This window comes from Pholcus phalangioides, unplaced genomic scaffold (assembly GCF_987345545.1).
Source record: "Pholcus phalangioides strain wild (caught in Gottingen) unplaced genomic scaffold, Ppha-v1.0 ptg000013l_1, whole genome shotgun sequence".
Classification (NCBI taxonomy): Eukaryota; Metazoa; Arthropoda; class Arachnida; order Araneae; family Pholcidae; genus Pholcus; species Pholcus phalangioides.
The window spans coordinates 11,952,021-11,980,007 of NW_028301606.1; the positions used below are offsets into that span (position 1 = coordinate 11,952,021).

Here is a 27,987-nt window from a genome sequence, read left to right on the forward strand (position 1 = left end):
AGATGGCTCGGGGGAGGGCTATTGCTCCTCCGTATCTCCATCCGAGCCAAAAGATAATGGGCCCAGATTTCATCAAGTATTCATGCCTATTTATAGCAAACCTTTTTTTTTTCATCCGGAAAATGCATAATTCACACACATCAATACAATAAAGAACTTATCCGTCACTCAGTCTTCAATATATAACCACCTTATATCACAACCTCACAGTGTAATTTTTATTGGTTGCACCACTTATCAGTAAATTTAGTAATGAAGAAAAAAAGGAAATCTGTGCCGCCAATAACCAATCAGCCAAAATCACCCCCGAAAAGTGATTCATTAAATTTTTATGAATTTCTGATTGCCAGTATATGCCACAAAAGTCTTGCAACAAAAATGCCAATCCTCTACCCAGATTTTCATGGCGCATGTTGATCATCTGTACATAATGTTTGGAACATGCAGTATGTTATGGAAAACATACAGCGTTATCTTACATAAACAGAGGACCAGACTATAAAGAAAAAAAAAAGTTATATCAATATGAATATGCTCATGTATGTGAATGTTACGTCATTTTTCATACGATCAAATTAAAAAATAAATGGCACACAAATACTTATTTTTTGGACCACCAACAAAATTTTAATACCCGAAATCAAAAAAAATTAATTCCATATAACATTATAAAAATCATTAGTGATCATTTTCGATACAATAAAAAGTATAATCACATGGCACGGACGATTGCGTTAGCATATCAACGCACAACCGGTAACATTAATTAGAGGAATTAATCAGAATAAGAACGTAAAAACAAATATTTTTAATTTGGGGAATGATCTTTCTTGTGACTTTCCACCCAGTCCTCCTTTTGACATTCTTTCGAACAGTAGTAATGCATTGGCTCAAAATTCTCTTTCTTGCACTGGCCACATTTCTTGAAACTCTTTTTCTGGACCTCTATCATCCCGCAATAAAAACACTGTTTTTCATGTAATCCGGAATCTGAGGCTGTCACCAATCTTGCATTTTCTTCTCTGGCACTCACATTCTGCGTTTCTTCATTGTTGCAACCCGATCTTATGAGAGAGAAGAACTCTTCGACTTTTTCGTCTTCCCGACTGTTTTTGGACAGGTCGAACCCACTGTTTTCTGATATTTGTTCACCCGGAAGATCCACATTAGCTGCGTCTTCATCAATTTCGAAGCTTTTAAACGAATCCAGTTCCGAGATAATTTCATTAGGCATAAAAGGGGAGTAAATAGTTCCCATAGCTGCATCTTGTGAATCGTCATTATGATTAATATGTATGGTGTTATTTACATTTTGCTCGTCAGTGTTCGTAAAAGCATCTTTCCTGCAAGCTATTTCATTCCCAGATCTTGACTTATTAGAAGAGTTCGGGTCCTTCGCATATTTTTCTTTGGGAAATAATTTTTTGTAACCTTCATAAACATGACTGAACACTGAACTGCATTTCGCTTTAGATTTAACTGGTGCATTGGCTATTAAAACTTGTTGGTGCGCCAGTGCATCACAATAAACCCCTATGTCTCTTGTATGACCAGACGTTACTGATGGGTTGCTTAAAAAAGAAGGTAAAATGTTTGTTTGCAAAAATGGGAGAATAAAAAACAGGTAAGCATAATTCTTGGAATATTTATTGTTGTCATGTGATGCCGCTTCATCATCCACACATTTAATTGCTTTACGGAATATAGGGTTAACATGCTCATGGGTAGTAAAATCATTGCACTCTTCCTCTTTTTTACCAAATTTCTTCCTCAATCTGCACTTCACAATAAACTCACGCTTCAACTGATTCAATGTATTTGGCATCTCGGCTGGAAGATGTGTTACCAAGGGAGAAGAGCCCCATGATTTTTTAGACTTTCTTTTGACATAAAAATGTACCTCCGCACTATCTACACAAATATATTTCTCTGTGCTAGTAAATAATGTTTCTGTCTGGATCATGGCATCCCTATGTCCTTCAACAACACTGGGATAGAAACTAACGCAGCAATTCTTCCAAAAATGCAGAATTCCTTCACCCATTGTATTCATTTTCTGTTCCAAAATGGTGTCACAGCTAAGCAAGCAGCTGAAGCAATTGTATGGATTTTTGCATTTCTTTTCGTGAAAGATCCTTTCCCAACAGTTGCTGTGAAGTGTGCACTGCTTACGCCGGCAGACCAATCTGCTATTGCTGATATCTGATTCCGATGGTTCAATATTTTCAGAAACTGAGCAGAAGTGATCTATCTGTCTACTTTCGAATATTTCAAAAGCAGCTGGAGACAGAGACAACATATTCTGCAGTTTCTTGCCATAATGCGATACTAAATACTTTTCGAAAAAACTGGGCATGAAATTTTCGTTATTCCATATGCTGAATGGCTGCCAGTATTGTTTATTAGGGTTGTTTTTCAAAGAAGTTTTTGAAATGTCTTCGGCCAATTTATATTTTTGCAGCAAATTGTAGACACACATAAAGAACCTAGCGTAGCAACGTGTTGCAAATAAACATTTGATAAACAGAAACAAAGGTTTGCCGTAACGATTGAACTCCCCGATTATGTCTTTGAAAATTTTTATTTCTTTATCACTGTATGCTACTAAACACTTTTCTTTAGACGCTTGCTTCAGTCTAATTTTAAAAGTCTCCAAAAAATGCATGTAACTGACTATTGTCTCTAACAATCTCAGTGGATCGCACCCATCTTCTAGATATTGCTTGTGTATGTTTATAAAAGTTGATTCAACTACCTCAAGGATATCAGAGTCGCAGAATTGGCATTTAAATTTTCCAATATCCGTCATGAAGTTATCTCTGTAGTAGTTATATCTAAACGTTAATATAAATTGCAACCAGAACGTCCTTCCCTGAGTGCCGTACATTATTAAAAAATTCTCTTTTTCAGTCACATCCAGTAGTTTTTTCTTAAACTGTATGAAAAGTTTTATATCCACGTTGAAAAGTTCATCATCATCTTCGCTGATTTTCAAGAACTTCATGGCCAAGCGGTTTAATTGATCACTGGTTTTTTTATATTTAAAAATTAATATTTTTATATGATGAAAAGCATGAATTCGTAATGCGAGTTGTTTCTGGAAAGAAAACAGGAGAAATAAAATGAGTTCACAAGTTCACACATCGTTATCAAAGAAAGTATCAATTTTAATGTATTTGCATCAGAAATAATCTGCAAATTGTAGATTTCTTTTATCTCACAGGGAGCAGAATAATCTATGTTAAAAAACCGTTTTTTATAACTGTGCATGGTGAACAAGTAGAGAGGTAGCGAATTTAGAGAGAGGGTCAAAATGGGTTGATAGAGCTTTCATTTCAAGAACTGTGTACAAAAACATTAGGAATCTTCTATGAGATTTTTCATACAGAGAGAATCTAGATCAGTGGTTCTTAACCTTTTTTCTCTATCCCGCACCCTTCAGTACAATACGATTTACCTTCCACAGCCCCCTTGAATATTTTTTTCTCTAAATAATTTTTTTTTAATTACATTAATTATCCATTAATTAATTTTATAAATTATTTTATAATCATCTTTCGGTACTCACTGGGTTACGTTCTGGAGGTAATCACGAATATGGAAAATTAGCAAACAACAAAACAATAAACTTTTGTTTTTTAGACATCACACTTGTATCTGCTGATCTTCCCTTACATCAGCAGATGTAAAAGGAAGCATTAAGTGATTTTTGTCGATGTTTTATGAAAAATATTATGTCTGTTCTAGTCGTTTCTTCATTTCAGTTAATTTGTTAGGGTATGGTAACATCCGACAGGGACAATGGCTAAAATTGGTTAAAGTCTATAGAGACGGGCATGTTAGGTTGGAAAGAAAGAGAGTATGGTAACAAGACTTCTCTTCCAATTTTTCTACATGTGAAGAAAGTACCATAGATGAATCTATGTGAAGGAAACAATCCATTGCTCATTTAAACTTACAAAGCCCTTGCGCCATGTTGCTCATCATGTACTAGTCTTCCCATCTTTATAGTTTCCACAGTTCTAGCATAGACACTAATGGAATTGATGCAAATTCATCCTGACTTTTAGACGTTTCCTGCATTTGCTTTGATTGCCAATTGTACAATCCTCATTGAGTAATACATATAGATAGCCATAAATGCTCGCATAACATTCAATCAAGCAGCTGAATGCCAGATGTAGACCTAGAAGGCATATAGAAGACTCAAACACAGGAAAAAAACTTTAGAGGTGGTTTTTAAAATGTTTATTTAACACGTATAACTTATATTTTGTTCCGATACAAGTATTAGCACTGCAACAGTGTTTTCCACAAAACTGGGAAAGAGACCACAAATACAAAAACTGCAAATACAGAGAACCAGCTGCATATTTTTTAAATTTCCTTTTTTGACCTAGATATAATAGTTGATGCTTCAGCTTTTTTTAAAAATCAATTCAAAAACTAAACTAAAACATATTACAGTTGCTACTCATAATGACTCTCATCTTTTGCCAATGATTGACCTTACATTGGGTGGTGATTGTACTAAAAGGAAAACATACATGACAGTTTTGTGAAAACATTTTGGACTTATCCTACTGGTTGTTTAAATGTAATGGTCGTTATAACAAGAATTGACTGAATTAGGTTTTGGTATTTTTCTAAACTTCAAAGAAAAAGATTCAATGATTGGTCTTCATTTATTGATTCCAGCAGGAACAACAATATTACACGTATTTTTAGTACTATTTTTAGCATGCTAACAACACGAGGTATGAATGTAAACAAATTGGAACATATTTTGGGCAAAAAAGGAAACTTTTGCAACATGAATTTCAAATAAAACATTCCTATAAGCAACAGCTGAAAAATGAGGTATCGGAATATAAGTATGATTCATATTTTCAAAGATATTGAAAAATTCAATTCTTCTTATCATTTCAATTTTCATGAAAAATCGGTGAATGTTACAATTTTTTTTTCTCATCTCCCATCTCAAAAAAAGCTTTGTCATATCCCAGGGTGTGGTCACAATCTGTTAAGAAACACTGATATAGATTAAGGGTGCTCAACCTTTTCCAAAGTGCAAGCCACTTCATTGGTATGAAAACATGATGTGGGTCTTTAAAGTGATATGGAACTGTGCAGCTGGTCACTCTAGTGATCTGTGTTCTGGCGACCTCCAAATTGATGGAACTGTACCATAGGTCATATCAGTGATCTGGAAATGTGACGCAGGATGTTTGGATGCTTTAACTATGTAATGGGGCACTTGAGTGATCTAGTAATGCGCAGCTGAGTTCATTTTGCAAAATTACGTTCAATGTCACTGGCCACATTCGATGACTCAGAGGGCAATATTTGGCCAGCAGGCCATGGGTTGAGCATGTATGATCTAGTTGCGGAGATTGACTTGGAAGTCTGGGGGGGAGGGCACGATGATGATGATGTCAGCTCATATATATGAGATTAGTCGACTCCACCTTTGATGCTGGCCCCCCCCCCACGCATCTCTGCCCATGGATCTAGTTCAACCAAACCATGTGATCGGCCTTATTCACTCTGATTTATCTTTCCATTCAAAAAAAGGCCATTCATGTACCATATCCCCCCATTAGGTGGCATGTCATAAAACTCGAGAACACCAGCTTTTTTGAATGCTGCAAATCTGGTCTATATACTTTTCTGGCACACTGCTACTAAATCAGACATGCACCTCATCCATATTCCTCTGCGGAACTTCTAACGAATTGGTACATGTTGGAATATATGTGCATGTGTGTAGTGTGAACGTTTTTTGAAGTTCCTTTCTGTGTAATGTTGTGTAGTGCTGCCATCAATTTTTCTAATTATGCATAAAGTGTAATGATTGAATTTCTGGCATGCTAGGAAAAGCGAGTCACCTAGGATAAGGATCACAGAATACATTTAAAGACTAATATTAATTTACATTAAGTAATGAACTAAATAAGCAAATAAGAATAGTTTTCCCCCGTTAAAAACACGTTTTTCCGAGCAATTTGATAAGTGTAATACTTTAATACTGTACTTTACACATTTTTCTGCATGTTCAGGGAACACATTTAAGAAATATCCAGAATCTATAACTTAAATATTCCAGCATACTGGGAAATACGTGTATTCCTGGCATTCCAGGCAATGTGGGGGAGGGGGGGTTGGTATAGTGATATCAATGCTGAAATGTGTTGGCCCTTACCATTTTACAATCTTTTTTTGACTCTAAAGTAATAATATTGAGGGTATTCAGAAGCACAGCTTTGACAAGATATCAATAATATATTATTCACCCAAACATTGACAGCAATTGTAGCTGCTACTATTAAATCAGAGCTGTATAAATAAATAAAAATATTTTTTTTTGACAGCCCATTATTTTTTAGAGGCCAAGTGTTTTCTTCCGGGAAAAAACAGACAAAAATGAATTTTTTTTCCAGACAAAAAGATTTTTGTGAACTTTTCATCTCATGGTAGACACACTGACATAAGAAGGCTTTCAACAGCTGGCCGATGCAAAGATGAACTTAAGAAAGAGAGAAACTTCAGCTGCCCTTGTGGGGGAATCGAACCCACATCTTCTCACATGCTGGGTGAGTGCCCTGGACCACTCAAAGGCAATGAATCTCAATCTTTCCTTAGAGCTTGTGTGTGCACTGAACAGGACGGTCGGACCTAACTCAGGCCAAAACACTGAATGGGAGCACGCGAGCTCTAAAGAAAGACAGAGAACTGTTGCCTTTGTATCCTAGTGTGCTTACCTGGCTAGTGAGAGGATGTGGGTTTGATTCCCTGCAAGGACAGTTGAATTTTCTATTTCCTAAATTTATCTTCACATCAGACACCTGTTGAAAACCTTTGAATGGATAGCCAAGAGTGACATCATCCTCGAACATTGACATGAATGAATGAACGCCAGGGTTCTGCCACCGGACTTATCCCGTTTGCCGAGATCTCTTCCAGCCCAGCTTCGTGGCAGAATCTGGAACAAAGTGAGTGCACCTAACAGTCTGAGTGTGTAGCTAGTGTGGTGTATGATATTTCAGTGCTGCCATCTATACTTCAAATTGTGAGTGAAGTGTAATGATTGAATATTTCTAACGTTGTAGGCCTGCTGCTCTCTGTGGCGAGACTTTTAACGGGGAGATCGGCTCGCATTCACGCCTTAAAGTTGGGAACCACAGAAAACCAACTTCAGCTGACCACCACTGTGGCGCCGGTGGGGTTCGAACCCGGATCCTCGCATCGCGACTCCGTCACTATGACCACTTGACCACCACAGCAGCCTCGAACACTGACATAAATTAAGCAAATTTTGTTTTGCTCTGAGCTTTTCCAATTGAACCTTACAACTTATTGTGAAGATTAATTATGAATTATTAATAAATTTTCCCTAAAAAATGTTATAGTTGGCACCTATTTCAGGAAACAACTCAAATTTTTTTACTCGCCATGGCAACTTGATGCCTGGGATTTGTCAAACCCTGTCTATAGCTATATGCATACAGTCAAGTGCCCATACTGGGACAGCAGCCCAACTTGGGATGATTTTGGACTTTTTTGCTTTAAAATGATGGTAGCTGTGATGATTGTTGTAAATTACATTTAAAGCAAGGCAATCATGTTTCTTTGTTGTTGCATTAACATTGCGATTAGTTTTAGTGGTATAGAATGTGTTTCAGTTAACACATGTCTAAATGTTTGTGGCAAATAATAATGCAATGTCTAAATTTAACTGTGGTGCAAGCCTTAACATTTAAAAAAAACATTTTTAACATTTGAAAAAACATTTTTCATGTGTTTTCTTGGAAAAATAAACATTTTTTAATGGTATTTTTTTAAATGTTAAGGCTTGCACCACAGTTACATTTAGACATTGCAATGTTAGGTAATGTCTCCCCTATGAAAGGCTGGCTAAATCTTTTTTTATTTATTTTATTGCCATTATTGTTAGTTACAGCCCAGCTTGATAGGAAAAGTCTCAAGTTTGTAGGAACTTAAAACTTACGCCACTACTCCACCGAACACCAACTAGGCCATATCGCTGTATTGCAATTTACTGCCATTAATGAGTTGGGTTGGAGATGAAGGCACAATCTATCAGTGGTCACCATAAGCTGGTTCTTGTTAGGGAAAATATCTCGCTATCTTTATTTTTTTCCAGTTTGAACCTGGGACCCCACTGCAACCTTCACGGAGGTAGACGAGTATCTTACCACTATGTCACTCAGACACAAAACTTAGGACACTGTTCCATGTCAGGCACATTACATGGAATTGCAAGTTAATTACATAGGAATGGTCATAGATGCTAGTTCAAATTGGCAGCTGTTCATAATTCATTTTATGAGAACCTACATGGGTAAAACACATGTGTCCTCATTTCCTCATGAGGGACATTAATGAAGTTTCAATAAATGAGATGCAGAGAATTGTGAGGAAAACTCTTTAGCATCGTCCGAGATTGTTACGCTTTTGTCCTCTAGCTTTTCAAATATTTCATTGCTTTGTTCTTTGTTCATTCGCATCAGCCATAGTCGCTGCATTGATTAATGTTTGTGCTGTGATAATTTCTTACCAGAGAACTTACTCTATGATTTTGTCATGAAGGCTGTGACATTATTTTTGATAGATAAAACAGTTTCTGAACTGTTTTTAGTCTGATATTGTCTTAGGACTTTCTTCAAAAAGATTTAACCAGTCCCAAGTTAAAACTATAGGCACTTAAACATGAAAAAATACACAAAACTATAGGCATTGTTCAAAGTTAGGGTATTTATGCCTAACTTGAGACAAACAACATTTAATTTTTTTTAGGGTACGCCTAAAATTTTCAAATTATTATTACAAATGACCTAGACACCTTTCACAATGCTTTTCTTTAAATTTTAACGTTTCATTGAGGGGTTGATTTTTCAGTGCAAAGTTCAAAATTGTCCCAAGTATGGCCCTTTGACTGTACCTCATAAACATCTTGAAGAATTGCTAATGAATTGGAATTGATGCATGCCAAAAATGTTGTGCACATATTGTCTGTCTAACCTATAGATTAGTGGTTCTCAAACTTTTGTCAACTGCAGCTTCCTTACCCAAGTGAACATTTATCTGCAGCTCCCCAGAACAGTGTAAAAAAAGAACAACTTCAAAGTACTGAACGGGCAATTTCAGAGACATTCACTGCAATGCCCCCCCCCCCCCACCTCCATTCAACCAGAGAGAGAGGTCATTTCAACATGTGCTCGACTACCATAAAGTTTTCCCATAAGATTAGACATACAACACACTGTACCAAAGCTTGTGGTGCAGCATCTTGTTTTTTTTAAATAATGTGATCATTCCCATGAGATCTTTGATATCTGTCCAGAGAATTAGTGTTAGTAGCTCCACAGTTAGATGCTATGAACAAAAGTGCTCATGATAAAAATGTAAAAGTATTTACCTATTTATGAACAGCTCTGTCAATGGTCTTGTGTCCTAGGTTCATCACTGATTCCTACTTAAAATTTGACATGAATTCTCGCTACCGCATTCTGTAAAAACATCTGAAAATACGAGGGTAAAAGTTCATTCATAATTAAAATGTTATTCTTATAAATTGACTAGCGTTTATGAGGATAGCTATATTCAACAGGATAAAACTGTTAAAAAATGTTTAGAACTGTCCAATAAGAATATATACCAGATTTGTTCAAAATTTTTGTGCATAAACCAATGGAGCTAGGGAGGCCACCCCAGTGCATGCATACTTGAATTTTTACCTGCCTGCAGAAGCGGCCAAGTGCTGATGTATGAGTGAGGACCATCACATTTTTGTTTTTGACAAAAAAATGGGCAGGGAAAACCTTCTGAACAATGTTACTGAATTAGGTTTTGCATGAAGTTCGGTGATTCCTGAATGGAAACAATCTGCCAAATTCAACAAACCTTTGGAGATGAAGGAATGGGCAATACAGCAATAAAGGAGTGGTACAACCATTTCGAAGATGGCCGCACATCAATGAAGAGTGAAGCATGTTCAGGAAGGTCCTCAACATCCAGAAACGAAATTGTTATTGACCAAGTGAGGACTCTGGCAATGCAGGTAATCGAATCATGATCAAGGAACTTGCAAACAAGGTGAATCCAATTAGAATTTTAAAAATCCAGATTCATAGTTTATTCTATTTTGACCAATGATTTGGTCTTTAGGAAATACAATGCAAAGTCATGCTACTGCTACTACTAAACCACACATGCACCTCGTCCATATTCCTCTGTGGAACCTCTAACGAATTGGTACATGCGGGAATGTGTGTGTACGTGTAGTGAAACCTGACGTGAAGTTTGTTTCTGTGTCATGGAAAGTGCAAAGTCATGCTGCTATCTTCTTTGACTCTAGTGGCATGGTTCATCACGAGTATGCACCGCACAGCACATCCCTCACCAAGCAGTACTATCAAGAGGTTCTGCGTCTCAATTGGAAGCTCTATCACAATTAATGCTGCAGCATAGTTCAAATTTTTTTAGCCATTGTGTCAAAAATGAAACTGTAGCAGCGCTCTCTTACACTTTATTGGCAGTTTGCCAGCAACTAGCAGCTTCCCAGGCAGGAAAACTTCAAGTATGCTCACTAGGATTGCCTATATACATGGACCAAACCATGTCTCTCTCAGCTTAATTGGCTCAAGCATGAAAAATTATGATTGGATACTTTTTGAACAAACCTTGCTTACAAGGACAAAATTGACATGCGCTTGCACACACAAATTACCAAGATTTTCTTTAGTAGTTTTGTACTATTTGCTCAAAATGGTTGTTTTATCCTACAGCAAGTGAGGATTAGGCCAGAATTTTAGGAATAAAAATATAAGTACAGTAATTTCCAGTGTATAATCTGTACAAAATAAATGAATTGCTTGGTGCAGATTATAGACCCACTACATATTACCTGCAGCTTTTCTGCAGAAAGGTTGGAATAAAAATAGATCACAAATAAGGTATAGATATGAGTAGATGAACCAACAGTATTGCCACAAACAAAAACCCTCCCATTTTTTAGCCTTTCATTCTTAGCGATGAAAACAGCCAAAACCAATGTGCGGGATTATACAGGGTGATTACTTAATTCCTCTTGCAGTATTTTACTGGTGAATCGTTGATTCTAGAGGCATACTTCCAATTAGAAAAGATAGGCCTATCCAAATAACGTTTAGAACTCAAATACATCATTCATGTTGCAAGGGGTTGCATAGTTATTACAATATGGAAGTTCTTATACGAACACCCAGCCCTCAAAAACCCAATCAGAAAGTTGTTGCCCTGTCTCTCCAGATGATCTCCGATTTTTGAATTCAAATATCTCTGCAAACATTTCACTTAGAAACATGGATTTTTTGCAGCATGAATGACATATGTGAATACTACATGTTATTTGGATAGGGACTACTTTTTCAAATTGGAAGTATGCGTCTAGGATCAATGGTTTCCCAGTAAAATGTGGCAAAGGGAATTATGGAATCAACCTGTAGACAGGAAATTATGGTGGGCATGTTCAAGTAGCAACGAGTGAACCAAACAAAGGGTTTTTATTGACTAATCTCACTGCATACAATTAGTGTGATTGGAAACTATCAATGGTTTAAGTAACCCAAGATAGCTGCTATTCACTTGATTGTACATATTCCTCAGCAGAATTTTGAATGCACGTTCTTAGTGAATGTGTCGCCCCTAATATATTTATATTATCAGAGATGCGCTTGTTTCGTGTTCTTACTGGTGCTGCAATCTGCCTTCTATATTTTGAAGATACATGCACACAAGACAATTGTAAACCACAGATCAAATTAATTTCACAATTGTTTTCAGATCTAGAGGTTTCAGGTATCAGAATGCTGAGTTAATCAGTGGTTAATGGAGATTAAAGCTTTACTTGATCTAAAGACTATCCTGGTCTTTTCATGATACAGGTTGCTGTACACATTGTAAATGTCATAATAGAAATCACAAAACTTTTTTAAAATACAACATATTTTTTTTCTCAAAGTAAGTTTTGTTTCGATTTTCTGCAGGTGCAATGAAGGAAGACATGAAAAATAACGTTATGTGCATGCAAAATGTTGTATGTTAACAACTGCACTTCACACAGGTCAGTTTGTAATAATGCCATGGCTGCAGGGCTGTCTCAAGAGCATCATGGGCCCCGGGGCCAAGTGATTTTTCTGAGACCATATCTGGCAAATTCTCGAAAATTTCAACTAGATCACATTTTTGTGAGGCTCTTGGCCATACCAGGGTGGCACATGCGTTAAGACAGCACTGCATAGCTGGCGCTGTATATTTGTCAGAAACATGACATTTTTTACAGAACATGGAAACACATGTAAAGAAACTTTTAGTGGCATAAAAAATAGAGAATTCTGACATGACATTTTGTACCCACACCAACGATATTCTGCTCGTAAATCAGCATTGCAAAATATCTGGGCAGTTGCAAGCTAACAGGAAGATATGGAAAATGTTCCACTGAGAAATCAGAATTGCAAAATATCTGAGCTGGTCACTGTCAGAGGCGAATCAAGGTCGGTTGAGCCCCCTTAAATTAGAAAAAAGTGTCAAGTTCGGGTCTTTCAGGACCCAGTGCACCCATCATTAAACCCGCCTCTGGTCATTGCTGAAATAAGCCATTTCAAAAGAGGTGCAAGATATCTCACCAAAGTCAAAACATAATACATCGGGTCTGGCAAAATATCTAAAATATTCTTCACATTCATCATTATTAGTATAAATTACATGTTTACAGGCTACCTCCATAATACATGATAAATACTATAATTTTCTTTTAGACAAAAAAAATCATTGATGCTTTATATCATACAATAATAAATTTGTTAAAAAATAAGTTTATATTTTTTTTGAATCTTTAAGAATTAGAGAGAGAGCCTTGTTGCTCATATTACCCTCAACTAAATTCTGAAAGGCCATGAGTCACATAATAATAACATACATTTGATAACTCAATTGTTATGTTGATATCATCACAGACTTTGACAGTACATCTGAGGAATAGCCCATTTGTATGTATTTTCCACAACTGTCTCAACTTCATGTGACTTAAAGGGGTTATAATTGAATAAAATATGCATCCAACATTTTCCCCACCATTATTACAGTGAAACACATGCATAATGACACTGAAGGGACAGGAGAAATGTATATCACTATGAAGAAGTTACATCATTAGAGACGGAGAATATGCACTATTAAAATTACACTGGGTTCAGAGAGTGATATAGCTATACAGAGTGAATTTCACCTAATCTGCCAAACTAAAGCGGATGACAGATGAGTCCATGTGGAGCATAAAATGCCATAGCAATCCCATTCTACCTCTAACCGTTTTCTAGTTATGGTGGATAGAAGGGAAATGCCTGAAATCTGAAAAAAAAAAAAAACAACTAAAATTTGTGAAGTTTTTGAAAGACCTACGCACAAACTAAGCTCATATTCAGAACAAGCTGAAAAATTCCTATAAGATGCATCATTTCCATCAGAATATCTGGATTCAATGGGTGAGCTGCAAAAGCTGAGACTGACAGAGTGTAAAATCAAACTGTCTGCAACCGCCAATTCCACACAAACCCATTTTAGCTACAATTAGCTAAATTTACTGAAAAACTATTCCATTCCACTAGCTTCCAAAAAAAGAGCCTGCAATAAACTATATCAGTGTTGTACTTCAGATGAAATTTAGCCTCTTGTTTGCAATACATCACTGAAATTGATATAAATATTTAGTAATAGAAATTTTAGTGCAGGGAGGACAAATCCCAGGCACAAGGTGATCATGGTGACTAAAAAATTGGTATTGTCACTTGAAACTATCTTTGTGTAGTTGCTAAATTGCAGGTTGAGAGCAGTACAAAATATTTGGAATTTAAAGCAGCATATCCGCCATGAAAGACGGCCACTATGCCCTGAAAAAGTGAAAATAAGCATTATTTTGGACCTTTTTGTTTGGGTGAAACTTTTAGCAACTACAAGTTTTTTCTGGCACCTAGATGTTTTTGCGATTTGTCCAGCCTTGTTTTAGTAGATTTTGGCAACAATTCAATTTTGTATTACACCAATCTCACAGTGCTTGTAGCTTGGATATAATATTCTGATCCAAATATTCTGCATGTCACCTTATAAGATTTATTTTTGCTCTTTCCAAAAAAAGTAGTTAGTTTTACGTGCAGGTCTTTCAGAAACTACACAAATTTGGATTTTTCATGCTTGACACATTTCTTTCTATCTATCTAACTCAAAAATGGTTAGAGACAGTATAGGGCTGCAATAGTGCTTTATGCTCTACAATGGGCTCATCTATCACATACTTTTGTTTGACAGATTAGGCCAAATTAACCCAGCATAGGCAAAATGTAGGATTTTCAATGCATCGCACACGAAATGATGCCTAAGAATTTGAACCTGACCCTGAAATTGTTAAGTGCAACCACCTCGAATAATAAAAAAGTCTACAAATTTATTAAATATTGATTTGTGGAGGCCTAAACAAGAGAATGTGCTGGGGGCTGTGTGAAATTTTATATATTATTGTTTACCATTATAAATATAACCATTCATTGTTAGACTTTTGATGATAGTGTTTGGGCGATTATTTCAGTCCATTATATTGATTTATGAAAGAAACTAAATTTAAAACAGTAGATGCAAAATTAGGTCTTGGTTTTCGGGAATGAATACTGAACTCATTCAGAAATCTCTTAGATATAGATAAAATGTGAGGAGTGCTGTGTTAAGATGGAAATGGATATCAGTGCAGATTATTACACCTAGATAAATTTATTATGGGGGGGGGGGGAACCTCTATGACTTGAATTACTGACTCAAGACCTTTCATTTTTTTTGATGAATTTCACAAAAAACAAAACTTAATTTTTTAAAACATTTATTTAACCGAATGAGAAAACTTCTCATGATATATTCTCATACATGAAACCACTTTTACAAAAAATCCTTCAATTTTCTTAGCGAAATATTTTCAGAAGCAAAAAATATACATTCAATATTTCTGGTATATAAAAATAAGCAATTACATTCATCTTTCTCCTTTCAAAAGTGAGAAGAGTCTGCATATAAAATTTTTTTTTCCTCCCAAAACTAATAACGAGCATGAACAAGGACATGAACAATAACCCACTTGTCTTTTGTGCGCATCAAGAAAAAACTTGTGAAAATGAAAAGGAAACATGAGCACATATATATATATATATGTTACATTCAGAAAAAATACATATAGATATTTTTTTGCATTGCATCCCCAGGAACACAATACTATAAAAGAATAATAAAGAAGAAAAGCACATAATAATGTATTATGTTTGTTTCTCGTATTTCATATGAAATATATTTTCAAAAAAAAAAAAAAAAATCACAGACTAGAAAATCTTAAAATCAAGTATTAGAAACACAAAAAGAAAAATTACATCTACACAAAATATGAACACAAAACTGATGAATTGGAGAACCAGATTTTTCTGCTGGTTAAAAGAAAAAGAAAGACGACTTTCATGAATTTACAACTTTATGTTCCTCCCTGTGACTCTCTTCCCAGTCTGCTTCTTGGCATTCCCGTGTACAATAGTAATGCTGAGGCTCAAACTTGTGCATTTTACATAAGCCACACATTTTGAAGCTTTTCTTTTTGACTTCGATCATGCCACAAAACGCGCACAGCTTTTGCGATCGATTCAAATGTTCAGAGAGTGGTTCCTCTTTATCTGGACTGATAGTTTCAGCAGCTGAACATTTCGTAAGGGTTTCGTCTTCAAGCTTGTGGGTATTTTTATTTGTTTCGGTGGTCATCGCCGAGGAGTTCTTCAAAGAGCACCCACCAGATCTTTTTATAGGTTTTGAAGTGATCTTCTTTTCTACTGGGTTATCCACATTAATTTGCAGCAATGTTTTCTTTTCGGTATGAATAGAAATAAATTCTATGCTACTTTGCAAATTTTTGGAAGTAACAATGGAACTTGTCACATGTAATGCAATTTGCTCATCCGAGCCTTTTCCTTTAATTTTGGCATCAGTTTTGGATTCAGATTTCATTCTAATTTTGGAGATCCCACCAGCATTTGATTCTTTCAAGCTTTTCTTTTTATTGGTTGCTTTCCCCTTATTCATCACACATTTATCTGACAGGTTTTTAGCTGAACTACATGAAATATAACTTGGAACTCCTTCATTAAACCTGGTTATCTTAACATTGACAGCCGGCAAGTCAGTATTTTCATTTTTTCTTTTGAAGACAGTTGTAACAAACGACATTTCATCATAACCAGAACCGACACTCCTGGTCTTTTTATTTGAATCACATTGATTTTTGGTGCATGAAACTGGAGTCTCCATACATTGATTTAGAAATGGCAAACGTTCAAATAGGGCATTGTAATCTTTAGTATAGTTTTGGATCTTTTGCGACTTCATATCTTTGTTGAACTGTCTCATTGCTCTTCTATATAAAACATTTGCAAAATCTATAATATATTTATCCCCTTTTTTCTTTATTAGTTTGTTGCGCAGCCTAATTTTTACATCGACTATTCGTTTGAGATGATAGAAGCTATTTTTCATTTGGGAACATGAAATAAATGGGGGTGGCTCTAAGCTTTCTTCAGATGTGTATCCCAAACTGTAAGTATTAACATGATTATAGATACACTCTGTTTGTACACTGACATCAGTATAACCTTCTTTAAATCCCACATAGCATTGGGATTGTAATTTTTTCCAAAAGACTGAAGGGTTTTTACTTAATTTTTTTAATTTTTGGGAAATCACTGTATCGCATAAAACGGGGCACTCAAAACAGAAGTGGGGATCTTCACAGTCGTGATCATGAGAAATACGTTCCCAACAGTTTTTATGGATGCAGCAATGCCTAGGGTAAGAATAGGGAACCATATCAACAAATTGGCAGACTTCGAATTTTCTTTCATTCTCTAAAAGAGCTGAGCAGAAATGGTGACCCTTGTAACTTTTGAAAATTTTTATTGTTGATGGTGCTATTGATAACATTTCCACCAAATTATCATCTCCCCAGACTGATGCAATAAATTTATCAAAATAGCTTGGCACGAAACTTTCATGATTCCATATTTGGAATGGCTGCCAGTATTGCTTGCTAGAGTTATCACACTTTTCATTGATATCTTCTGCTGCATCGTACCTCCTCATCAAATTTATAATGGATGTGTAAAAGTGCATGAAACATTTCACCACAATGATCATACTTTTGTCCCAAAAATGGCAGACAGACTGCGAGTACTTGCATATCCCTTTTAGAATTTTGTGTTCACTCATCATTGCTTGAATGACATCTGCTGAATCATCATCAATATCGAATCGAACAACCAATTCGACAAAATTAATCAGGTTTGAATACAGTACGAAAGGATCAGATTTCGATTCAGTGAACATCTGACAGAAACTCATGAAAGAAACCTCAACCGCTTTGATAATATTAAATTCACACTTATCTGAGAAAGTCTCAGCATCCTGCAGATAAATGTGGCGATAATAATAATATCTTAAAGTCATCAAATACCTCAACCAGAATGTTTCTCCCTGGGACATATACATAATTACAAATCTCTTGGGATCATTCAGTTCTTTTATAATTCTTTCTTTAGGGGTGATTAAACCAAACAGCTGGTGGTCATCTGGATCCAGTTGCAAGAACTTCATGATTAATGTTTAAGTGATGACAAGAATTATATATGTCCACTTCGTTGGCTAATAATGCTTTTAGCACAGTATAAGGATGCGGAAACCAGAGAATTCCCAAGTCTATTTTTAGGGCAAGATAGCTGGAGGATTTCCACAGTATTCACCTACACAAAGAAAATGTGGTTGAAGCAATTTTCAAAATATTTATTAAAAAAAGATTTAATGCATACACTCAAAAATTTTAGATTAATTCTTACTTTCTAAGCGTACACAAAGACGTTACCTGAAAATTAAATAGGAAATATAAATTAGAAACTGTGGCAAACTGATTTAATCTCAAATCACTTGAGATTTTTTTTATTGATACAAATCGCAAAATTTAAACTCTACTTTTCTTGAAATCAAATTCTTATCAACAATAACCTTGTATGTTCTGCCTGTTGTTATAATGTGGTGAAGTCTTTAATTTCTTGATTAAAAGAAATACTAAAGATATATTTAAAAAAAACGAACTCTCAAACCAATCGTTTTATGCATATATGGTACAGAAAGACAGCTGTTCCATTCCTAGATTATTAAAAAATGAATGTAAGGAAAAAAACCATAAGACACACAGCTAAACTTAAAATTACACTGAATATTAACAATGCATAGCAGCCCAGTACTCGGTTCCCCAAATCGTTTTGCTTTTTTGTGAAAGAGAATTGAATAGAAAAACTTTAGTTTTTCAAAAGGATAAATATCCCAAGATTTTTTGTATCAATAATCATAAGATTTTTAGATAAGATGGATCCATTTTAAGGATCCTTCAAGTATTACATCAGCATCGATGGGGAAATGGGGGAGGGGGTTTGGTTTGCTGAATTTGATGTCAAAATGCAGATAGAACGATTTTGTTGGCATCAGGAGAGACAGGGCAACAACTTTCTAATTGGATTGGGATTTTGAGCACACAGTGTCCAAATAAAAAGTTAACATTTTTATTTTACTAACTATACTACCCCTTGCAACATGAATGGCATATCTGAGTACTACATATTATTTGGATAATTTTTCTAATTGAAAGTATTCCTGTAGGGTGAACAGTTTACCAGTAAAATATCATACGTCTTGTTACCTATGCATCCTGATTGAAAATAATTTATATATTTTTTACTGTGTTGTATTATGTTTATTTTGCTTTTTAAATACTTTTCATAAATTAAAAATTAATTAAATTCAAGCACATATTTATACTTCAAATAATATTTGAATAATTGTCTTATAACGGGAAAATGGGAGAGGGGGTGAGAAGGTAGGTAATTAATCATGGTCGCAAGGAGGCCACAGGAATGAGAAATGGTTTAAAAGGGGGCCATGGGCAAAAAAATGGTTGAGAACCACTGCTCTATAGAACCACTTTAGTGATCTCTAAATATCCCACTGATCCTTCAAGTGAGCTGGAAATGTGTTTGGGCAGTTTAAAGTGCTCTGGAATTGTGTCGCACATCACTCAAATGGTCTGTAACCATGCCGTTGATCACTAGGAATGTCCCGCGGGTAACTTGAGTGATGTAGAACTGCACTGCCGGGCTGCTTAAGTGCTCCAAAACTGTGCCACATTCTACATAAGGGATCTCTCTAAATGTACCACAGTGTTTCTGGAACTGTGCCGCGGGTCACTCAAGTGATCTATGAACGTGATACGGGCCTACTTGAGTGATCTGAAAATGTGTCTCACAGGCCACTTAAATATTCTGGACTTACGCCACGAGTCATTTAAGCAATCTGTAAATGTGCTGCTTGTTCATTTTCACAAAATTAAATATTTTTGCATTTAAAAAATAAATAAATAAATATATTAATTTATTGGGGCATAATGGGGTTCGTGGCCCCTTTCAAATGTACGTATCTGACCCCAATATGCGTTAGGAGGTGGGGGCATGCTGACAACAACTTGCTGATAGGAAAGGGGGGGGGGTGTCAGAGTTTTGCTGACAATGAGAGGAAGGGTTCAAAAATGACTAAACATCTGCTGATATAATACTTGAACGGCCCCTTATGATTTCATACTGGGTGGGGGGGGGGGTATAGTGACTTAAATGTTTCTTTGATTTGTGGACAATGCATTTGAATTCAGGCTGGTAAAGACAAAAAAGGGGAGATACTTCTGCATCTGTTGAAATACTATTTTCTATTTGTTTGTTTCTATCATTCAGTATGATAGAAAAACATTAAATATGTTGGGTAATTAAAAGAAGTAGGGAAATTACTTTTTTTTCAATGGACTGCTCTCCGGTCAAGAGTTAACTTGTGTTTTCATACTGATATGTAGCCAGGCGTGGTGACCCCCAAAGCAGACTGTTTAGCACTGTTCTGCAACGAGCCCTCAGCTAACTGGAGAAACGTTCTGCGGTAAAATTCCCCATACATGTGTTTTTTTAAAATTTCTTTTTCTTAAAATTCTTCCCAATTGTTCTGTGACGTACGTTGCAGATTTTGGAACATTCTGCTTTGACTCAGCTTTTCCTTAAAAAACCCGTCTACAATGTGTTCATAAAGCCTTGAATATCATGCCATAAGTGTTGACTGAAAATAGCAAATGTTATGCCAACTTAAATGCAGTTGAATTCTGTTGATATGAAAAGCAAAAAAGTCAACAAAAAGTATAGAAAACACAATAATGGGAATTTTTACTGCAGAACATTTCAAGTCAACCTAGGGCTCATTGCACAACAATGCAAAACATTTGCTTTGGGGCACATAGATATTAAAAGTCTAGCATTACAGAACAGGCAATCATAAAAATAAAAGTAAACTATAAGAAAAGTATAAAACTGCCTGATTTTTTTTGTAGGATAATATTCTATTTCCCATCCATCTGCCACACAAAAGAGCTTAAATAATGGGCTATACATGTTCAACACAAGCTAGATATTACACAACATTTTATTTCTCGCAATTACAGCAGAAGCTCTCAAAGATTTCTTGCTGTAAAAGCTGTGTGGTATAATGCTCTATTCTTATTTTTTTCTTTTTTCTATGAAGTTTATTACCTCAGAAGCCGCTGGATTGATACATGATCAGCTAACCAAGAAAAATCAATGAATTTTTCCACCCAGATGTATTTTAAAGTAGGGATCAATGGAAAGACACACAGCTCCACTTATACAGTCAAACCTCGTTAGTGCGTCACTCGGTTAACACATCACTCAGCTTAATGGGTCACGTTTTGGAAGTCCCAATTGTCCTCAAGCAGGAATTGGCACAGCTACGGCTCACTCCGTTTAACGAGTCACTCCGCTTACTAAGTCATATTTTTGCTCTCCCAAGAGTGACTCATTAACGAGGTTTGACTGTATATCAGATACTTTATTGAGACACACTACATTCAAAAATTAGTTACATTAGTACGCTACATAAAAAACAAATACTTATTATAAGGGTTATTGTCTAAAACACTAAAATAACTGATACAGTAGAACCTCTCAATAACGGACACCTATGGGACCAAAACTTTTGTCTGCTGACGGGGAGTGTCTGATGTTGGGGAGGTAAAATTGTACGGTAGAACACCATTTATAAGACTTTCACATTTATACATCACGTTTGCCTTCGGTCACAATTGGTTCCTATATGCCACTGTGTGTAAAAGTGATACACTGTGGCTATGGATAATCATCATTCGTTTCGATAAATTAATGTTTTAAAACATTAAAATAACTGATACAGTAGAACCTCTCGATAACGGACACCTATGGGACCAAACTTTTGTCTTATGTTGGAAAGGTAAAATTGTACAGTAGAACACCATTACAATTGGTTCCTATATGTCACTGTGTGTAAAAGTGATAGGCCTACACCGGTGGCTATGGATAATCATCAATTATTTCAATAAAGAAAGTTTAATTAAATTTCAATATATTTATCACTTTTACCGGCGATTATGTACGATTCCCAAATAGAGCTGGAAAGTCTGATAAATATAGAAAAATTTATAATTTTGCTTCTCTTCATTAAACCAAATGATTATTTTCACCTATAGATGATATATGCACTACGCATAGCTTGCAACAAAAAGTAAAATGAATTAAAATAAGTGTGACGAAAAGAGAGAAATAAACGTTCATAACAACATTATCAGTTATGTTGGCTTTCTTCAACACGTATCAATATGTGCAAACAAAACTAACATTATCATTCGGAATCACCATCCTGGACCATAATTATGTTTAGTTACACTAAGTAATCAATAGATAGATTATCATATCTACCAATACGAGTTTGGGATTACACATAATCGAAATTGAATATGATAAATTTTCAATACATGAACGAAAATTCACAGAGTTTGAAAAAAAAAATTAAAATTCATCTAATTTTACTGTCCGCTATCGAGAGTGTCCGCTAACAGGGAGTGAAGTACATTAAAGTCTTATTCCACGGGACTAGGGATCAGAAAAATGTCTGACAACGGGAGGTGTTCACTAATGAGAAGCGTCGGTTAAGGGAGGTTCCACTGTAACTGACATGGGAAAAAAGAATACTTCAAACTAAAATAACAATTTCGTAAAGTTATATTGTGTATGTTGAGAGACAGAAAAATGTGATGTAACCAAAAACTTCCATCTAGGTTCTAATAAAAGGTACAAAATATCGAAATTGGCTTTATATTATAATAAGAGGTAATCATAAAAAATAAAACATATTTACATAAATGCCAACTTTGGGACCAAACCTCTCCCCAGTGGCAATGCTTGACGACGGTAGAGGAAGGGACCCCCCCCCTTCTTCCCCTCATGACTATTTTAAAAATTCAAATCAATTTTCAACTTAAACATATCGGACATTTACCCAGCTCTGATTAACATTAGCGTGTTTTGTTTTAAGTTTGGGCCTGTTTGCCGTGAATATTGCTCACGAAATCAATGAAAGTTGTTGATTTTGGGGAACAGGATGCTATCACTACTTTGGTTGTCATCGACATCTCTCTCTCTCGCTTTCTTTGTAGAAACTTATCCATGAAAAATGTTATGAAGAAACTTTATAAATTAAATAATTTATAAAAACCAAATAAATAGAAGTTGAATATTCAACTTCTATTTATTTGGTTTTTTCCCCATTCAGCAATTAAATGTTTTCAGAATAAGACCCCACCTGGGATTCAACTTGCGGATGTGCGGAAAGCCAAACAAAGCAAACTTTTTTACAATTACTATCAACAGAAGGTTGCTTCACTTCATTTAAAATTCAGATCAATAATCATTTTTCAGAGATGCAGTCTTTGCATGAGATGACTTTGTAATCGATAGAGGTATCACTAATCAAAAACAAATACTTAAAGAAAAAACAAAAAACAGACTGTTGAAGTTTTTATCGATTGACTGTGATTCCGTATTTTATGGTGGAAATCCATAGTATAGCTCTGACGGACCAGACACGACCCAGGCTCTGTCCCTCCCAGGATATAAGCCTTTTAACCGTGTGGGTTGGGTCGCGCTGGGGAGTCATAGTATAGCTGGCACAAATATGTTTTTGGGGCCGTTCAAGTATTACAACATTATCGATGGAGGGAAGGGGGTTTTCGATTTGCTGACTTTTGATGACAAGTGGGGAGGGAGGGGGTTTGGATAATGCTTACATCATCAACCACCCTTTATGAAAATATGAGTTAGGATTCAGAGGGGCAGAGCTGCTGACGAAATTTTGCTGACAAGGGGAGGGTAAAAAATGGCTAAAAATTTGCTTATGTAATACTTGAATGGCCCCTTTACGTCTTTTTAAATAATACAACAAATGATTGTTCTTTGCCAAGCTGCTCCTTTTGCATAAGATCCTGTTTTTGTGAAACAGGTTATTAATTTTGTGAAAAATAAGTAATTCTGAGGAAATCAAAACCCTGTAGTTAATTTATCACAAAAGAAATGCCAAACTTATGGTTTCCTCAATTTGTATTTTGTGTGAATGGTCCATTTTACATATCCAGAATTTTGTGAAGAATTTTTTTAATTTTTGGTCCAAAAAAATTACCCTAGTTTCAGCTGGACTGACCCCTAAAATCATAACTCATTTTCTAGCACTTAAATGTTTGTAAAGCCAAAAATTTTTAATTTAAAATTTCATTTATATTCAATAAATTAATTTTGCAACAAAATAAAACACTACACACATATTTCATAAACTGTAAACAAATGTAATTATCTTTAGTTAGGGTTAAGAAACAAAAATTCATATACATAAATAACATTATATATTTTATGTATACATTTACATAAAAAATTTTTACTTTCTTCTTTTTCTCGTTAATGCATCTTTATAAAGATAAATGCTTTTACAACATTATTTCACTGCCGAACAACCACATAATACCATAATACTTACAGATGACTGCGTCTGTCAATGCTTTGAATAGTTTCGTGAAAATTGTTTCAGTACTGGATATTATTTTTTCATTTTCCGTCCTTCATGCAAATATAAAAAAATGTGTAGTTCTTGATACAGTATCTGCTCATGATATAGAGATTACACGAGTATACTATTGTTAAAGATAAAAGCAGTATTTTACAGACAAATAAAATTCTTCACATACTGACCAATAAATGCATTTTTCCAAGAGTAACTGCTGCTGTAAACAGTGACTACAATTCATGAAAAAAAAAATATATATTTTCAAAGTAGGATTGCAGCATACATAGAATAGTATTATATTAACATTGTTATTATAATAATATTTATGTAAATTACTCCTCCAACCATGAGATGAGACTTGACTGTGGCACATCATGCATGGTACATCAGGTAATTGTATTCTTTTCTAAAAGGACAAGCTAAAGATGAAAGTTCAGTTGCTGATGAGCTATTCTCAATGCACACTCATTTCACCTAAAAGAATAGAATAAGATCGATCGATGGGACGAGACATGACGTAGCCATCTCATCTCGTGGTTGGAGGCCTACCCATGTATAAGCCGACTGCTCCCCCGAATAAAATAAATTTTTGAACAAAAAAAAAAAAGGGTTACATGGTACATGGAATAATCAATAAAATATCCATGTTACAGTAAACGTGATTATGATTAACCATTTTGATATGTTATATAAATAATGACAATTCATCCCATTTACCATAAACTTCAGTCTAGCATGATCCATTCGTCATGTTGGTCATGTTTACACAATTAATAAACATAGAAATACTGATCAATATTTCCATATCTATCCTAAGGCTAATACATATTTATCATTGGCAAAATTGATAAGTGGTTATATACATTATTTCGATAGTGATTTGATATTTATCAAACCGATCAACCAACTTCATTTACAAACGTATAATGGCCAGAAAAAGTCGTAAATGCAGTGAAATTTATCAAAGTTATCCCACGATTGGTGATTGTGCATAATTACCAATTTATCACATTCACCACAACAACAACATACAGCGATCCCTCACTTATATGTTTCTCTTAGTTAAACCTTTAATTTTCTCTGCTCTCGGCCAAATAGATATGTAAAAGCAATCACATTATTTTCGGGAGTTTTTAATTTATACCACTCATTTTACAAGGTACTTCTCAGTTATGAGCCACGAAAAAAAGTTTAAATTTTTTGTTTTTTTCCCATGAAAAATGCTATGTTAAAAAAGATTATCGATAACGAAGTTATTATGCGCAACTACACATTTGCTATATATTTACGTACAACAGCATAGTGTTTTCTTTCTTTGTACTGAGTTACATTGCTATTTAATGACTGAGATCAACCAGAGTGGGCTGTTCCCTTTGGGATTCTGTTTTTTTTTTTGCACTCTGTACACCTCATGGTAAAACCACAGTATTCACAGGGCTCCCACTCAAAAAATTAGGGAAAGTGGGGGGAGGGGGGGTGGTACACCCATCTTACTTTTTCTACGGTACCCCCATCTCCCTAGACAACATAATCATAACAATTTTTAAAAAAATTTATTTCCCAAAAATTTTGATCATTTGATAATTTTTGTCGCACCACTGTCATTTTCTGCACGCAAGGGCTAATTAGACCGGGACCTACAATATATTGCCGATTCCGAACGGCAGGCTTGTTTTTTTTATACTCATCGAGAGGTTGGTGCGCTAACCCCTCGATGGGGGACTCCCTGCGGTAGCAATTTTTTGCTGCAGTCAAGTCGCCATTTTTTTGTTGTACCCTTGTGTAAGGAAACCAAAAATTTTGAAAATGATTGTTTTTTTCCATAGCACATAAAGTCTGGAAAGATCATATGCATGAGCGAAGATGTTATTAAGTTCTATGAGTGGAATCATCACAAGATAAAACGTGATAAGGAAACTGATAATGGATGGATTGAAATACAGAAATAAATGAACTGAAATATAGATGGCAGCACTAATTTACGCATAACACCATATGCACACTCACACTTCCGGGACAACTCATTCGGTAGTAAACTGCCCGTGGTGGCAGATTGGAGCTGTGTTCCAGCAAACTTTTAGGCTTATTTTTCTTATGTGATAATGTATAATTTTTCGTTCATTATAATTTCAAAAAGCGACCGTTATTCAGCAGTTTTACTAATGGGATGTGTTCTGTTCCAAAAAAAAAGAAAAAAAAAAGAGGCCATTGTTGGGAAGCGACTATTATGGGAGGTTTTACTGTACTGCAGCGGGGAAAGGGAAGGTGCCTTCCAACAGGCCGAAAAAAACTAGAAGGAAAACATTAATATTTCAGTAAAAAAATATATATTAAACAAAATAGGCTACCTTTCAAATGCTATTTTCTGTTAATTTAAATGCTTTTAACGATGAAATTTCTCGGGAAGAAAATTGCGCCCCTCCCCCAAAGACTTTTGTGCCCCCTCAGAAGGTCAGTTCTGCATACATCCGTGTCGGAACGCGTTGTGTGTGAATAAATGCATGGTACTCCTTAGATACATGAGGTTTCCCAAAACATATCACACAGTTTTCCAAGCCATATTGCACACAGTTTCCCAAGCCATATTGCGCACAGTTTCCCAAGCCCCCCACAGTTGCTGCCTAGGCCGCAACTGTGGGGGGGGGGGGGGGCGGGGAATAACAGGAGGTTTTGGCGTCCTGGGCGCTTCAAAGTGACACAGGCAGTGACAAACTACACCCTTTTACCTCTCCTTCAACATTACAAAGGGGAGTCAAAATTTGTGCTTGCCCTGGGTGACAAAGCATCTGGTTGCGGCCCTGCCCACATGGGTTAAGATGGGGGCCCAGGTTTAATGGACACAGGATTCTGAAAGTAGCCCAATTTTTTTTCCACCAACATATTGAAAGCTTTATTTCTTCATATCTCTCTGCGGCCTCTCCCCCTCCACCCTCGTCACGGGTCTCCTTTCATGTGATTTTCACCATTGACTCCCTTCAGTGTCGTCTTAACGCATGGGCCCACCCGGGGGCCTCACGAGACGAGGGGCCACACAAAAATGATATACGGTTGAAATTTTCCAGAATTTACTAGATAGGGCCTCAGAAAAACCACTTGGCCCGGTGTCCCCATGATGCTCTTAAGACGGCCCTGGCTCCCTTAAAACATTCTAGGACTCCAAGGAAGCCCAACCACTAGATCTACCCAACGATCAACTTCAACACCAAACTCGGGCCTTTCGGAGCTGTAACAATCTTTTAGAAATAGAGTAAATAATAATAATCAAATAAATACATCGAATAATAAAACAATCATCAATTTGTCACAGAACAGATTGAAAGTTAAAAACCACGAAAACAAATCATGCAAACGCCAAAGATACAGCAGCTGTAACGTGAGTGACATGTCCCCGTCGACGCATGAGCGAAACTAAACAATCAGCGTGAAAAATAATAATTGTTAGCTACAATCCCGTTAATTATTGATCATGATTTTTTTTACCTTCGTAATCAATCATGGAATTGTTTATCTCCAACAGCCACCCGTGACGCGAAACCATGACAGCGAATACACAACACCATGCCGAAATTTAAACACACAAGACATCCCCACCATCTTCTGTTTTAAAAGTGGTGGATGAGAGAATTTCTCTCATTGTTGACGCACATGACGTCACGACGACGCCAAATCGAAGTGATAGAAATACTTGACCATATTATAACCCTTTATTCGACGTAACATTTATCGTATTTTTGACAAACTAGGTGACGTATTCACCATATTTTGACGTATTTAAGCAAAGTTCACTCAAATTTAGGGTTACCGGATTCGAAAACCAAGAAAAGAGGACGCTTGCACACGTACCCTTAAAAATGTCACTTTTCCAAATTTTCTGTATAGATGGCGTTACTA

General features: G+C 35.8%; 1 protein-coding gene across 8 annotated transcripts; it reads right to left on the reverse strand.

The window, feature by feature from the left end:
• Nucleotides 1–182: 182 nt before the first annotated feature.
• On the reverse strand, nt 183–27,713 carry LOC149078610 (uncharacterized). 8 transcript variants are annotated; one of them, XM_089240735.1, is made up of 5 exons: nt 27,577–27,713; nt 24,278–24,326; nt 24,070–24,149; nt 9,440–9,542; nt 392–496 (listed from the first exon to the last, which is right to left on the reverse strand). In XM_089240735.1, the coding sequence occupies exons 1-4, from the start codon at nt 27,632–27,634 to the stop codon at nt 9,484–9,486; spliced, it is 246 nt and encodes an 81-aa protein (XP_089096861.1). In that variant the 5' UTR covers nt 27,635–27,713; the 3' UTR covers nt 392–496; nt 9,440–9,483. The 8 variants fall into 8 exon arrangements, 7 of the variants coding, with proteins under 7 accessions (XP_089096861.1, XP_089096858.1, XP_089096859.1 ...); XM_089240732.1 differs by lacking the exons at nt 392–496; nt 24,278–24,326 and adding exons at nt 602–3,097; nt 17,588–17,873 and having other exon boundaries at nt 27,577–27,684; XM_089240734.1 differs by lacking the exon at nt 392–496 and adding an exon at nt 2,963–3,097.
• Nucleotides 27,714–27,987: the final 274 nt, after the last annotated feature.